Genomic DNA, 13,218 nt, shown 5'->3' with positions numbered 1-13,218 from the left:
CCCCCCTCCCCATCTCACTCACTCCCCCCCTCCCCCATCTCTCTCACACCCCCCTCCCCATCTCACTCACACCCCCCTCCCCATCTCACTCACACGACCCTCCCCATCTCACTCACAGCCCCCTCCCATCTCACTCACACCACCCTCCCCATCTCACTCACAGCCCCCTCCCCATCTCACTCACACCACCCTCCCCCATCTCACTCACAGCCCCCCTCCCCATCTCACTCACACACCACCCTCCCCATCTCACTCACAGCCCCCCTCCCCATCTCACTCACCCCCCTCCTCATCTCACTCACACCCCCCTCCTCATCTCACTCACACCCCCCTCCCCATCTCACTCACACCCCCCTCCCCATCTCACACACATACCCTCCCCATCTCACACACATACCCCTCCCCCATCTCACTCACACCCCCTCCCCATCTCACTCACTCACCCCCCCTCCCCATCTCACTCACACCCCCCTCCCCATCTCACTCACTCACCCCCCTCCCCATCTCAGTCACACCCCCCTCCCCATCTCACACACAACCCCCTCCCCATCTCATTCACACCCACCTCCTCTTCTCACTCACTCCCCCCTCCCCATCTCACTCACACCCCCCCTCCCCATCTCACTCACTCACCCCTCCCCATCTCACTCACTCCCCCCCCTCCTCATCTACTTACTCCCCCCTCCCATCTCACCCATGTCCCCGTCCCATCCCCAATCTCACTCACACACCCTTCCCATCTCAGTCACTCCTCACTCCCCATCCTCACTCACACACCCCTCTCCTCAACTTACACACACCCCCCTCCCCATCTCTCTCACACCCCCCTCCCCATCTCACTCACACCCCCCTCCCATCTCACTCACACCCCCCCTCCCCCATCACACTCACACGACCCTCCCCCATCTCACTCACAGCCCCCTCCCCATCTCACTCACACCCACCCTCCCCATCTCACTCACACCCCTCCCCACTCACCACCCCCACCCACCACCACACCCCCCCCCACCACCACACCCCCCCCCCACCCCACACACTCACACCCCCTCCCCATCACACACACAAACCCACCCATCTCACTCACACCCCTCCCCATCTCACTCACTCACCCCCCTCCCCATCCTCACACACACCCCCTCCCTATCTCAGTCACAACCCCCTCCCCATCTCACACACAACCCCCTCCCCATCTCATTCACACCCCACCTCCTCTTCTCACTCACCCTTCCTCCCCATCTCACTCACATCCCCACCCAATCCCACTCACCCTCCCCTCCTCATCTCACTCACAGCCCCCTCCCCATCTCACTCACTTACCCCCCACCCCATCTCACACACGCCCCCCTACCCATCTCACTCACACCCCCCTCCCCATCTCAGTCACTCCCCCCTCCCCATCTCACTCACTCTCCCCTCCCCATCTCACTCACACCACCCTCCCCATCTCACTCACACCCACACCCCATCTCACTCACCCTCCCCATCTCACTCACCCCCCTCCCCATCTTAATCACTCACCCATCCCCATCTCACTCACACCCCTCCCCATCTCACTCACACTCCTCTCCCCAACGCACACACACCCCCCTCCCCATCTCACTCACCCTTCCTCCCATCTCACTCACATTCCCCTCCCCATCTCACTCACACCCCCCTCCCCATCTCAGTCACTCCCCATTCCCCATTTCACTCACACCCCCCTCCCCATCTCACTCACGCTCCCCATCTCACTCACCCTCCCCTCCCCATCACACTCACCCTCCCCTCCCCATCTCACTCACCCTCCCCTCCCCATCTCACTCAGCCTCCCCTCCCCATCTCACTCACGCTCCCCATCTCACTCACATCCCCCTCCCATCTCACTCACCCTCCCCTCCCCATCACACTCACCCTCCCCTCCCCATCTCACTCACCCTCCCCTCCCCATCTCACTCACCCTCCCCTCCCCATCTCACTCACCCTCCCCTCCCCATCTCACTCACTCCCCCCATCTCACTCACGCCCCTCTCCCCATCTCTCACACACACCCCCATCTCACTCACCCTCTAATCCCCATCTCACTCTCACCCCCCTCCCCATCTCACTCACCCTCCCCTCCCCATCTCACTCACCCTCCCCTCCCCATCTCACTCACCCTCCCCTCCCCATCTCACTCTCACCCCCCTCCCCATCTCACTCACCCTCCCCTCCCCATCTCACTCACCCTCCCCTCCCCATCTCACTCACCCTCCCCTCCCCATCTCACTCACACCCCCCTCCCCATCTCACTTTGACCCCACTCCGCACCTCACACACACTCCCCTCCCCATCTCACTTACAATCCCCTCCCCATCTCACACACCCTCCCTCTCCATCTCACTCACCCTCCCCTCCCCATCTCACTCACTCACCCCTCCCCATCTCACTCACGCACCCCTCCCCATCTCACACACACCCTCCTCCCCATCTCACACACACCCCCCCTCCCCATCTCACACACACCCTCCTCCCCATCTCACACACACCCCCCCTCCCCATCTCACACACACCCCCCCTCCCCATCTCACACACACCCTCCTCCCCATCTCACACACACCCCCCCTCCCCATCTCACTCACACCCCCCACCCCATCTCACTCACACCCCCCACCCCATCTCACTCACCCTCCCCTCCCCTCGCCATCTCACTTTGACCCCCCTCCCCATATCACTCACACCTCCCTCCCCATCTTACTCACACCCCCCCTCCCCTTCTCACACACACTCCCCCATCTCACTCACCCCCCTCCCCTTCTCTCACACACACGCCTCTCCATCTCACTCACCCCCCTCCCCATCTCACTCACACCCCCCTCCCCTTCTCACTCACCCCCCCTCCCATCTCACTCACCCTCCCCTCCCAATCTCACTCACCCCCCTCCCCATCACACTCACAGCCCCCTCCCCATCTCACTCACAGCCCCCTCCCCATCTCACACACATACCCTCCCCATCACATTCACACTTCCCTCCCCATCTCACTCACACCCCCCCTCCCCATCTCACTCACTCACCCCTCCCCATCTCACTCACTCCCCCCCTCCTCATCTACTTACTCCCCCTCCCCATCTCACCCATGTCCCCGTCCCCATCCCCATCTCACTCACACACCCCTCCCCATCTCAGTCACTCCTCACTCCCCATCTCACTCACACACCCCTCTCCTCAACTTACACACACCCCCCTCCCCATCTCTCTCACACCCCCCTCCCCATCTCTCTCACACCCCCCTCCCCATCTCACTCACACCCCCCTCCCCATCTCACTCACACGACCCTCCCCATCTCACTCACAGCCCCCTCCCCATCTCACTCACACCACCCTCCCCATCTCTCTCACACCCCCCTCCCCATCTCACTCACACCCCCCTCCCCATCTCACTCACACGACCCTCCCCATCTCACTCACACCCCCCTCCCCATCTCACTCACACCCCCCTCCCCATCTCTCTCACACCCCCCTCCCCATCTCACTCACACCCCCCTCCCCATCTCACTCACACGACCCTCCCCATCTCACTCACAGCCCCCTCCCCATCTCACTCACACCACCCTCCCCATCTCACTCACAGCCCCCTCCCCCATCTCACTCACCCCCTCCTCATCTCACTCACACCCCCCTCCCCATCTCACTCACACCCCCTCCCCATCTCACTCACTCACCCCCCTCCCCATCTCACTCACACCCCCCCTCCCCATCTCATTCACACCCACCTCCTCTTCTCACTCACTCCCCCCTCCCCATCTCATTCACACCCCCCCTCCCCATCTCACTCACTCACCCCCCTCCCCATCTCACTCACACCCCCCCTCCCCATCTCATTCACACCCACCTCCTCTTCTCACTCACTCCCCCCTCCCCATCTCACTCACACCCCCCTCCCCATCTCACTCACTCACCCCTCCCCATCTCACTCACTCCCCCCCTCCCCATCTCACTCACTCCCCCCTCCCCATCTCACTCACACCCCCCCTCCCCATCTCACTCACTCACCCCTCCCCATCACACTCACTCACCCCCCTCCCCATCTCACTCACACCCCCCTCCCTATCTCAGTCACACCCCCCTCCCCATCTCACACACAACCCCCTCCCCATCTCATTCACACCCACCTCCTCTTCTCACTCACTCCCCCCTCCCCATCTCACTCACACCCCCCCTCCCCATCTCACTCACTCACCCCTCCCCATCTCACTCACTCCCCCCCTCCTCATCTACTTACTCCCCCTCCCCATCTCACCCATGTCCCCGTCCCCATCCCCATCTCACTCACACACCCCTCCCCATCTCAGTCACTCCTCACTCCCCATCTCACTCACACACCCCTCTCCTCAACTTACACACACCCCCCTCCCCATCTCTCTCACACCCCCCTCCCCATCTCTCTCACACCCCCCCTCCCCATCTCACTCACACCCCCCTCCCCATCTCACTCACACCCCCCTCCCCATCTCACTCACACGACCCTCCCCATCTCACTCACAGCCCCCTCCCCATCTCACTCACACCACCCTCCCCATCTCACTCACAGCCCCCTCCCCATCTCACTCACCCCCTCCTCATCTCACTCACACCCCCCTCCTCATCTCACTCACACCCCCCTCCCCATCTCACACACATACCCTCCCCATCTCACTCACACCCCCTCCCCATCTCACTCACTCACCCCCCTCCCCATCTCACTCACACCCCCCTCCCTATCTCAGTCACAACCCCCTCCCCATCTCACACACAACCCCCTCCCCATCTCATTCACACCCACCTCCTCTTCTCACTCACTCCCCCCTCCCCATCTCACTCACCCTCCCCTCCCCATCTCACTCACACCCCCTACACATCTCACTCACCCTTCCTCCCCATCTCACTCACACCCCCTACCCATCTCACTCACCCTTCCTCCCCATCTCACTCACACCCCCTCCCCATCTCACTCACTCCCCCCTCCCCATCTCACTCACTCTCCCCTCCCCATCTCACTCACACCACCCTCCCCATCTCACTCACACCCACACCCCATCTCACTCACCCTCCCCATCTCACTCACCCCCCCTCCCGATCTCTCTCACATCCCCCTCCCCATCTCACTCACATCCCGCTCCCCATCTCACTCACGCCCCTCTCCCCATCTCTCACACACCCCCCATCTCACTCACCCTCCCATCCCCATCTCACTCTCACCCCCCTCCCCATCTCACACACAACCCCCTCCCTATCTCACTCACTCCTCCCTCCCCATCTTACTCACACCCCCCTCCCCTTCTCACACACACCCCCTTCCCCTTCTCACACACCCCCCAACTCACTCACCCCCCTCCCCTTCTCACACACACACCCCTCTCCACCTCACTCACCCCGCTCCCCATCTCACTCAAACCCCCCTCCCCATCTCACACATACCCCCCTCCCCATCTCACTCACCCTCCCCTCCCGATATCACTCACACCCCCCTTCCCATCTCTCTCTCTGCCCTCTTTATCTCATACACACTTACCTCCCAATCTCTCTCCTCCCTCCCAATCCTTACTCAGAGTCCCCTCCCAATATCCCTATCCCTGCCCAGTTTCTCTTACTCTCTCTCTCCTCCCAAAATCTCTCTCCCCTCACGACCTCGTTGCCTTCCCATTTACTCGCCTTTGATCCGCCCACCCCCCCCCCCCCCCCCCCCAGCTGTGAGCTGTGTGCCCCAGGGTGCGGCACTGTCACAGGGTCAGTGCTGAGGGAGTGCCGCACTGTCGGAGGGTCAGTACTGAGGGAGTGCGGCACTGTCACAGGGTCAGTGCTGAGGGAGTGCCTCACTGTCGGAGGGTCAGTACTGAGGGAGTGCCGCACTGTCGGAGGGTCAGTACTGAGGGAGTGCCGCACTGTCGGAGGGTCAGTACTGAGGGAGTGCCGCACTGTCGGAGGGTCAGTACTGAGGGAGTGCCGCACTGTCGGAGGGTCAGTACTGAGGGAGTGCCGCACTGTCGGAGGGTCAGTACTGAGGGAGTGCCGCACTGTCGGAAGGTCAGTACTGAGGGAGTGCCGCACTGTCGGAGGGTCAGTACTGAGGGAGTGCCGCACTGTCGGAGGGTCAGTACTGAGGGAGTGCCGCACTGTCGGAGGGTCAGTACTGAGGGAGTGACACACTGTCGGAGGGTCAGTGCTGAGGGAGTGCTGCACTGTCGGAGGGTCAATGCTGAGGGAGTGCCGCACTGTCGGAGGGTCAGTGCTGAGGGAGTGTCGGAGGGTCAGTGCTGAGGGAGTGTCGCACTGTCGGAGGGTCAGTACTGAGGGAGTGCCGCACTGTCGGAGGGTCAGTACTGAGGGAGTGCCGCACTGTCGGAGGGTCAGTACTGAGGGAGTGCCGCACTGTCGGAGGGTCAGTGCTGAGGGAGTGCCGCGCTGTCGGAGGGTCAGTACTGAGGGAGTGCCGCACTGTCGGAGGGTCAGTACTGAGGGAGTGACACACTGTCGGAGGGTCAGTGCTGAGGGAGTGCTGCACTGTCGGAGGGTCAATGCTGAGGGAGTGCCGCACTGTAGGAGGGTCAGTGCTGAGGGAGTGCCGCACTGTCGGAGGGTCAGTGCTAAGGGAGTGACACACTGTCGGAGGGTCAGTGCTGAGGGAGTGACACACTGTCGGAGGGTCAGTGCTGAGGGAGTGCTGCACTGTCGGAGGGTCAATGCTGAGGGAGTGCCGCACTGTCGGAGGGTCAGTACTGAGGGAGTGCCGCACTGTCGGAGGGTCAGTGCTAAGGGAGTGACACACTGTCGGAGGGTCAGTGCTGAGGGAGTGCCGCACTGTCAGAGGGTCAGTGCTGAGGGAGTGCCGCACTGTCGGAGGGTCAGTGCTGAGGGAGTGCCGCACTGTCGGAGGGTCAGTGCTGAGGGAGTGCCGCACTGTCGGAGGGTCAGTACTGAGGGAGTGTTGCACTGTCAGAGGGTCAGTACTGAGGGAGTGCTGCACTGTCGGAGGGTCAGTGCTGAGGGGGTGCCGCACTGTCGGAGGGTCAGTGCTGAGGGAGTGTCGCACTGTCGGAGGGTCAGTACTGAGGGAGTGCCGCACTGTCGGAGGGTCAGTACTGAGGGAGTGCCGCACTGTCGGAGGGTCAGTACTGAGGGAGTGCCGCACTGTCGGAGGGTCAGTGCTGAGGGAGTGCCGCACTGTCGGAGGGTCAGTGCTGAGGGAGTGCCGCACTGTAGGAGGGTCAGTGCTGAGGGAGTGACACACTGTCAGAGGGTCAGTGCTGCGGGAGTGCCGCACTGTCGGAGGGTCAGTACTGAGGGAGTGACACACTGTCGGAGGGTCAGTGCTGAGGGAGTGCTGCACTGTCGGAGGGTCAATGCTGAGGGAGTGCCGCAATGTCGGAGGGTCAGTTCTGAGGGAGTGCCGCACTGTCGGAGGGTCAGTGCTGAGGGAGTACCGCACTGTCAGAGGGTCAGTGCTGAGGGAGTGACACACTGTCGGAGGGTCAGTGCTGAGGGAGTGCCGCACAGTCGGAGGGTCAGTGCTGAGGGAGTGCCGCACTGTCGGAGGGTCAATGCTGAGGGAGTGCCGCACTGTCGGAGGGTCAGCACTGAGGGAGTGCCGCACTGTCGGAGGGTCAGTGCTGAGGGAGTGACACACTGTCAGAGGGTCAGTGCTGAGGGAGTGCCGCACTGTCGGAGGGTCAGTGCTGAGGGAGTGCCGCACTGTCGGAGGGTCAGTATTGAGGGAATGCCGCACTGTCGGAGGGTCAGTACTGAGGGAGTGCCGCACTGTCGGAGGGTCAGTACTGAGGGAGTGCCGCACTGTCGGAGGGTCAGTACTGAGGGAGTGCCGCACTGTCGGAGGGTCAGTGCTGAGGGAGTGCCGCACTGTCGGAGGGTCAGTGCTGAGGGAGTGCCGCACTGTCGGAGGGTCAGTGCTGAGGGAGTGCCGCACTGTCGGAGGGTCAGTGCTGAGGGAGTGCCGCACTGTCGGAGGGTCAGTACTGAGGGAGTGTTGCACTGTCAGAGGGTCAGTACTGAGGGAGTGTTGCACTGTCGGAGGGTCAGTGCTGAGGGGGTGCCGCACTGTCGGAGGGTCAGTGCTGAGGGAGTGTCGCACTGTCGGAGGGTCAGTACTGAGGGAGTGCCGCACTGTCGGAGGGTCAGTACTGAGGGAGTGCCGCACTGTCGGAGGGTCAGTACTGAGGGAGTGCCGCACTGTCGGAGGGTCAGTGCTGAGGGAGTGCCGCACTGTCGGAGGGTCAGTGCTGAGGGAGTGCCGCACTGTAGGAGGGTCAGTGCTGAGGGAGTGACACACTGTAGGAGGGTCAGTGCTGAGGGAGTGACACACTGTCAGAGGGTCAGTGCTGCGGGAGTGCCGCACTGTCGGAGAGTCAGTACTGAGGGAGTGACACACTATCGGAGGGTCAGTGCTGAGGGAGTGCTGCACTGTCGGAGGGTCAATGCTGAGGGAGTGCCGCAATGTCGGAGGGTCAGTTCTGAGGGAGTGCCGCACTGTCGGAGGGTCAGTGCTGAGGGAGTGACACACTGTCGGAGGGTCAGTGCTGAGGGAGTGCTGCACTGTCGGAGGGTCAATGCTGAGGGAGTGCCGCACTGTCGGAGGGTCAGTGCTGAGGGCGTGTCGTACTGTCGGAGGGTCAGTACTGAGGGAGTGCCGCACTGTCGGAGGGTCAGTACTCAGGGAGTGCCGCACTGTCGGAGGGTCAGTGCTGAGGGAGTGTCGCACTGTCGGAGGGTCAGTGCTGAGGGAGTGCCGCACTGTCGGAGGGTCAGTGCTGAGGGAGTGCCGCACTGTCGGAGGGTCAGTGCTGAGGGAGTGCCGCACTGTAGGAGGGTCAGTGCTGAGGGAGTGACACACTGTCAGAGGGTCAGTGCTGCGGGAGTGCCGCACTGTCGGAGGGTCAGTACTGAGGGAGTGAGCACTGTCGGAGGGTCAGTACTGAGGGAGTGCCGCACTGTCGGAGGGTCAGTGCTGAGGGAGTGAGCACTGTCGGAGGGTCAGTGTGTAAATTGCTGGGGAGTGTTTCACCGTTAGGGCAATGATTCCAGCCGTGGCTGGGCCATCTGTCAGGCTAGGCTGAGGCTGTGATGGCTGCTGTGTGTTTGCCTATCGTTCCCTTTGTGACTGTATGTTTTGTTTGCTCCCTGTCTGTGTGTATGTGTGTGTCAGGGTTGGAGTGGATGGACGATGGAAACTCTGCCCCAAGCTGGGACTGCCACTGAGGGGAGGCTGCCGGAGGAGCATACCAGCTGGAGGTATTACCCCAGAACATCTGGCCAACCGAGGTCACCTGGCTGTGGTAAGGAAGCAAACATCTCCCACACCTGCTGGGTTGCCAACTGTTGACGTTTTCCAACTATCTCTCTGTAACTGGAAGTCCCTTTCACCGTGTCTGGAAAGGCAGTGAGAGGTTTATTTGTTCTGAATATCCATGCTGACTTGGGGTAAAAGACCAGCTCACAGTGTCAGAATCTCTGGGTCCCAGGTTGGAACGGTTTGAAGGGGGTGGACACTAATTCTGACAGTGGGACCGCTTTGAAGTTTTTTCCTCTCGCAGTTTCCCAACAGAAGTCCTCCTTTGTGTGGTGGGACTCAGCAGAGAAAGGTCTGATCAGGACGCTAGTGTTTTCTAACCGCACTTCCAACACAACCAAACGGGTTTTATAAAGTGGAACGGCACTTTGTGAAATCCAGGTGGAGTTTTCTGAAACCCCATTGCACACTGTCCTGTCAAGGTCCAAGATTCAGCCTGGCGCGTTGACAAGCTTGGAGTGAGCGCACAGGAGAGCCCAGTGTGAATGCAGCCATCACTAGCTGCCCAAGAAAGGTCGCAGGTCTGCTCGACAGACTTCTGAAGATGGCTCACATTGCACTCAAAGTGATCGCTCTGCTGAGTTTCTCCAGCACTCTCTGTTTTGGTTGCCGCTCTTCAGCAACCCCAGGATTTGGCTTCTCCTGGAATGGTAGGAGCAAGTAGCATCTGGGAGCTCACACGGTGTCTGTAAATCTTGTGAGCGGTACCTCAGACAGAGGCACTTTTGGTTCAGCTCCCCCAAGGACCAGCAGGCCGAAGCATTAAACCGCAGGATCTTTCTTATGGAGGGGCTCACTCTGCAGTCAGCGAGACCAGAGAGAGCAGCATGCCCGGCCAAAATGGCTGATGGCGTTGTCGTTACCTCGCGCGATTGGCTCCCAAATGCTGCCAGACTGCGGGTGGGCTGCTGCGTTTGTGAGCCTGGTTGGGATGAGGAAGTGTTTGACCCGTCCTGCGCCCTGTTCATTCTGCACTTGTTCATGTTTCCATCCGCGTTTCAGTCAGACACTCGGCTGTTCTGTTGTGTTCTGTCCTGCTCAACTGAGCATGGCGATCAATGCTGTATAATGGAAGCCATTCCCAAATCATGCGTTTTAGTCACATGACCAGCTTTCCGGGGGTGAGTGGCTCTCGTCAACAAGATGGTTTTGACACATTTGGTCAAAAGCTATTGTGTGTTGTAGGAGATAAACAGTGGAACCATGTGCACCATCTCATAGTTTCAAAAGCTTTCGTTCAAACTGAAGCTCCGAGTGGAGAGATTGTTGGCAGTTCCTTTGTGAGATTTTGACTGGAAGGTCCACATAATGTAGTGGTGTGACATTCCTGGAGGAGAATGCATTGATTCTGCCCACTGGATATTTCTGGTGGACATTCTGGATTAACTGCTTTGGAAATGGGTATCATTCTGGGTTTTCGACAGCACCTGGAGTCTGCTCACTTCCACGGTGGAGTTGGAGATTCCATGGCAATGTCAGTGTTGCTTGTGAAGGGTTCACTTTCATCCGTGGGACTGTTTCATACCCTGCCCAGTCATAGCTTCTCTGGAGAAGGCGGTCAAACTGTCAGAGAAAACCAGTATTCCACCCAATCCCATCAAATTCCCGATGGGAGGATCAGAAGAGTCTACAGAATGGAAAAAGGCCCTTCGGCCCATCACATCACAGCAGTCAAAATAACCAGCTCACTAGAACTGGGCGGCGTGGCCTCACAATGAGGGGGAGCAGATTTAGGATTGAATTGAGGAGGAACTTCTTCACCCAGACAGTTGTGAAGCAGTTGAGGCTACTCCATTGAATGGTTTTAAGGTGGTGATAGATAGATTTTGAACAGTGAAGGAAGCAAGAGCTCAGGTGAGAGGGTGGGTAAGTGGAATTGAGTGCACGAGAAGATCAGCCAGGATCCTATTGAATGCTGGAACAGGTTTGATGGGCCGGACAGCCGACTCCTGCTCCTGCTCCTTCTGTTCTTCTGTATGTTCTTTGTCTAATCCCATTTCTCCAGCACTTGGCCCCAAGTCTTGTATGCCTTGACGTCGCAAGTGCACATCTAAATCCTCCTTCCATGTGCTGAGGGTTTCTGCCTGTCCCATCCTTACAGGCACAAACGGAGTTCCAGATTCCCATCGCCCTCAGATTTTCCTCAGGTCTCCTGTAAACCTTCTGCCTTTGCCTTTGTTTCAAATTGCTCCCTCTGAGGCCACCTTCTCAACAGCCACCCTTTTTCTCTGCGGGTCGGTTAAGTTGTTTCTAAGAGGTGAAACTCGTTCCTGTCTCGCCTGAGGGTGGCACCAAATGATTGTTTTAAAGGCGGTTATCAGTCTGCCTGATCCAGGACATTGTCATTCGGATAGTCTTTCCACAAACGCAGCAGAGTCCGAACCACATCCCCTCAAGCAGCTCACAGCCCAATGTTTTCCTTGCCGCCTGGGTTCTCCCTGACTCTGAGCCTCTCTCAACCATTCCGGGACACTGATACCTCCACAGACTTTCAAATACCATGAGGTTATTCTATTAGCCAGTCAGACTCTGCGGGAAGCTTTCCAAATGTCCCTCTCAGACTCTCTCTCACACACACACGGTCACGTCAAATGATCTCATCTCCGGGTCGAAACCCTCCTTAGCAGAGAACGACTGCCCTTAATACAAGAACCCATTCCACCTTGGGTTGAGAGGACAGATGACACTTTTTTGATCAGTACATGCCAACAGTCTCAATTTGCACCAATAGAACACAGAGCAAGTCCTCAGATATTCAAACCAGATTTCCAGTTCCAAGTCACCAAACACTTGGAGAAAGCCTGGATCTCATAAAAACGGAGAGGAATGTCCAAATCATTTGGAAGGTATAGTTTGTTTACAAAAGCAACTTTCTTCAACACAGAGATCCCTTATACAGTCCAGGAGAATCCTGGTTAAGTGGCAGATACAGTGATTGGAATGAGATCAGCCCAGCAGGACCACATGTAGAGTCGGAGTTCCCTGATCGAAGGGCTCCAGCCCGAAACGTTGACTTTCCTGCTCCTCAGATGCTGCTGGACCTGCTGTGCTTTTCCAGCGCCACACTCTCGACTCGGAGTTCCCTGATTAGGGCTGTTAATCTGGTCCAATCAGGGAGCCCTGGCTGACAGATAGCAACAGGAGAGTCCTGGGTTCTGCTCACTCGGAGAGAGCTGGATCAGTGTCAGTATCTCTCCACATGAAAATAAAAGGGGGACTTGGTGACAGGATACCGGCCTCTGGGGAATTATTTCAGCAACAACCAGGGAAGTTATTGTCTGCGCTGTTGCAGTTGCTAATGTCAAGTAATAGTATATGCCAGAGATTAAAGTTGGGATTTGTGAGGCCTTCATGATTCCCCATTGTTCTGATGTCCAGAACCAAGGGTCACACTCTAAGGCGACAGGGTAGGCTGTTTCAGACTAAGATGAGGAGAAATATCTTCAGCCAGAGAGTGGGGAGCCTGGGGAATTCTCTACGACAGAAAGCGGTTGAGACGGAAACATTGAATGTTTTCAAGAAAGAGTTATAGTTCAAAGGGTATGGGGAGAAAGCAGGAATATGGGACTGTGTTGGATGGTCAGCCAGGATCATATTGAATGGCAGAACAGGCTCGAAGGGCCGAATGGCCTCATCCTGTTCCTATTTTCTATGTTTCTTACCTTACAATTATTCACAGTGCTGTTGCATGTCATTATACAGCAGGCTTTTGGAAAATAGCTCTGCACAGCTTTCTGTCTGTGAGCCAGGACTGAGGGAGCCGTTCTTGACTAACGTAAATGCCAGTGGGTCAGTGTGCTCACAGCTTTGGTGATGTTGGCCCAGGAAGCCAGGGCTGTTTGCCTGCTTTGTCAGTGGGAAGGAACTGCCATTGGCCATCTCTTGATTTGCCACTGTTGGCACAGCTAGAGAACACTAAG

General features: G+C 58.4%; 1 protein-coding gene across 5 annotated transcripts in view; it reads left to right on the top strand.

The window, feature by feature from the left end:
- Positions 1-13,218, top strand: part of LOC140471264 (zinc finger protein GLI1-like) — a 255,655-nt gene that overhangs the window by 56,066 nt on the left and 186,371 nt on the right. For 3 of the 5 annotated variants that reach the window (XM_072567229.1, XM_072567226.1, XM_072567225.1), the window contains exon 2: positions 9,155-9,284. The exons of 1 other annotated variant lie outside the window; for it this stretch is intronic. In XM_072567229.1, the coding sequence (XP_072423330.1) occupies positions 9,173-9,284 (112 nt within the window). In that variant the 5' untranslated portion in view covers positions 9,155-9,172. Of the gene's footprint in view, positions 1-9,154; positions 9,285-13,218 lie in introns of those variants that run through there. One more of the 5 variants, XM_072567228.1, reaches the window with a different exon arrangement.

The sequence above is a fragment of the Chiloscyllium punctatum genome, chromosome X (genome assembly GCF_047496795.1).
Source record: "Chiloscyllium punctatum isolate Juve2018m chromosome X, sChiPun1.3, whole genome shotgun sequence".
Lineage (NCBI taxonomy): Eukaryota > Metazoa > Chordata > Chondrichthyes > Orectolobiformes > Hemiscylliidae > Chiloscyllium > Chiloscyllium punctatum.
The sequence above is the reverse complement of the archived record's forward strand: the minus strand, read 5'-3'. Positions and strand labels throughout refer to the sequence as shown.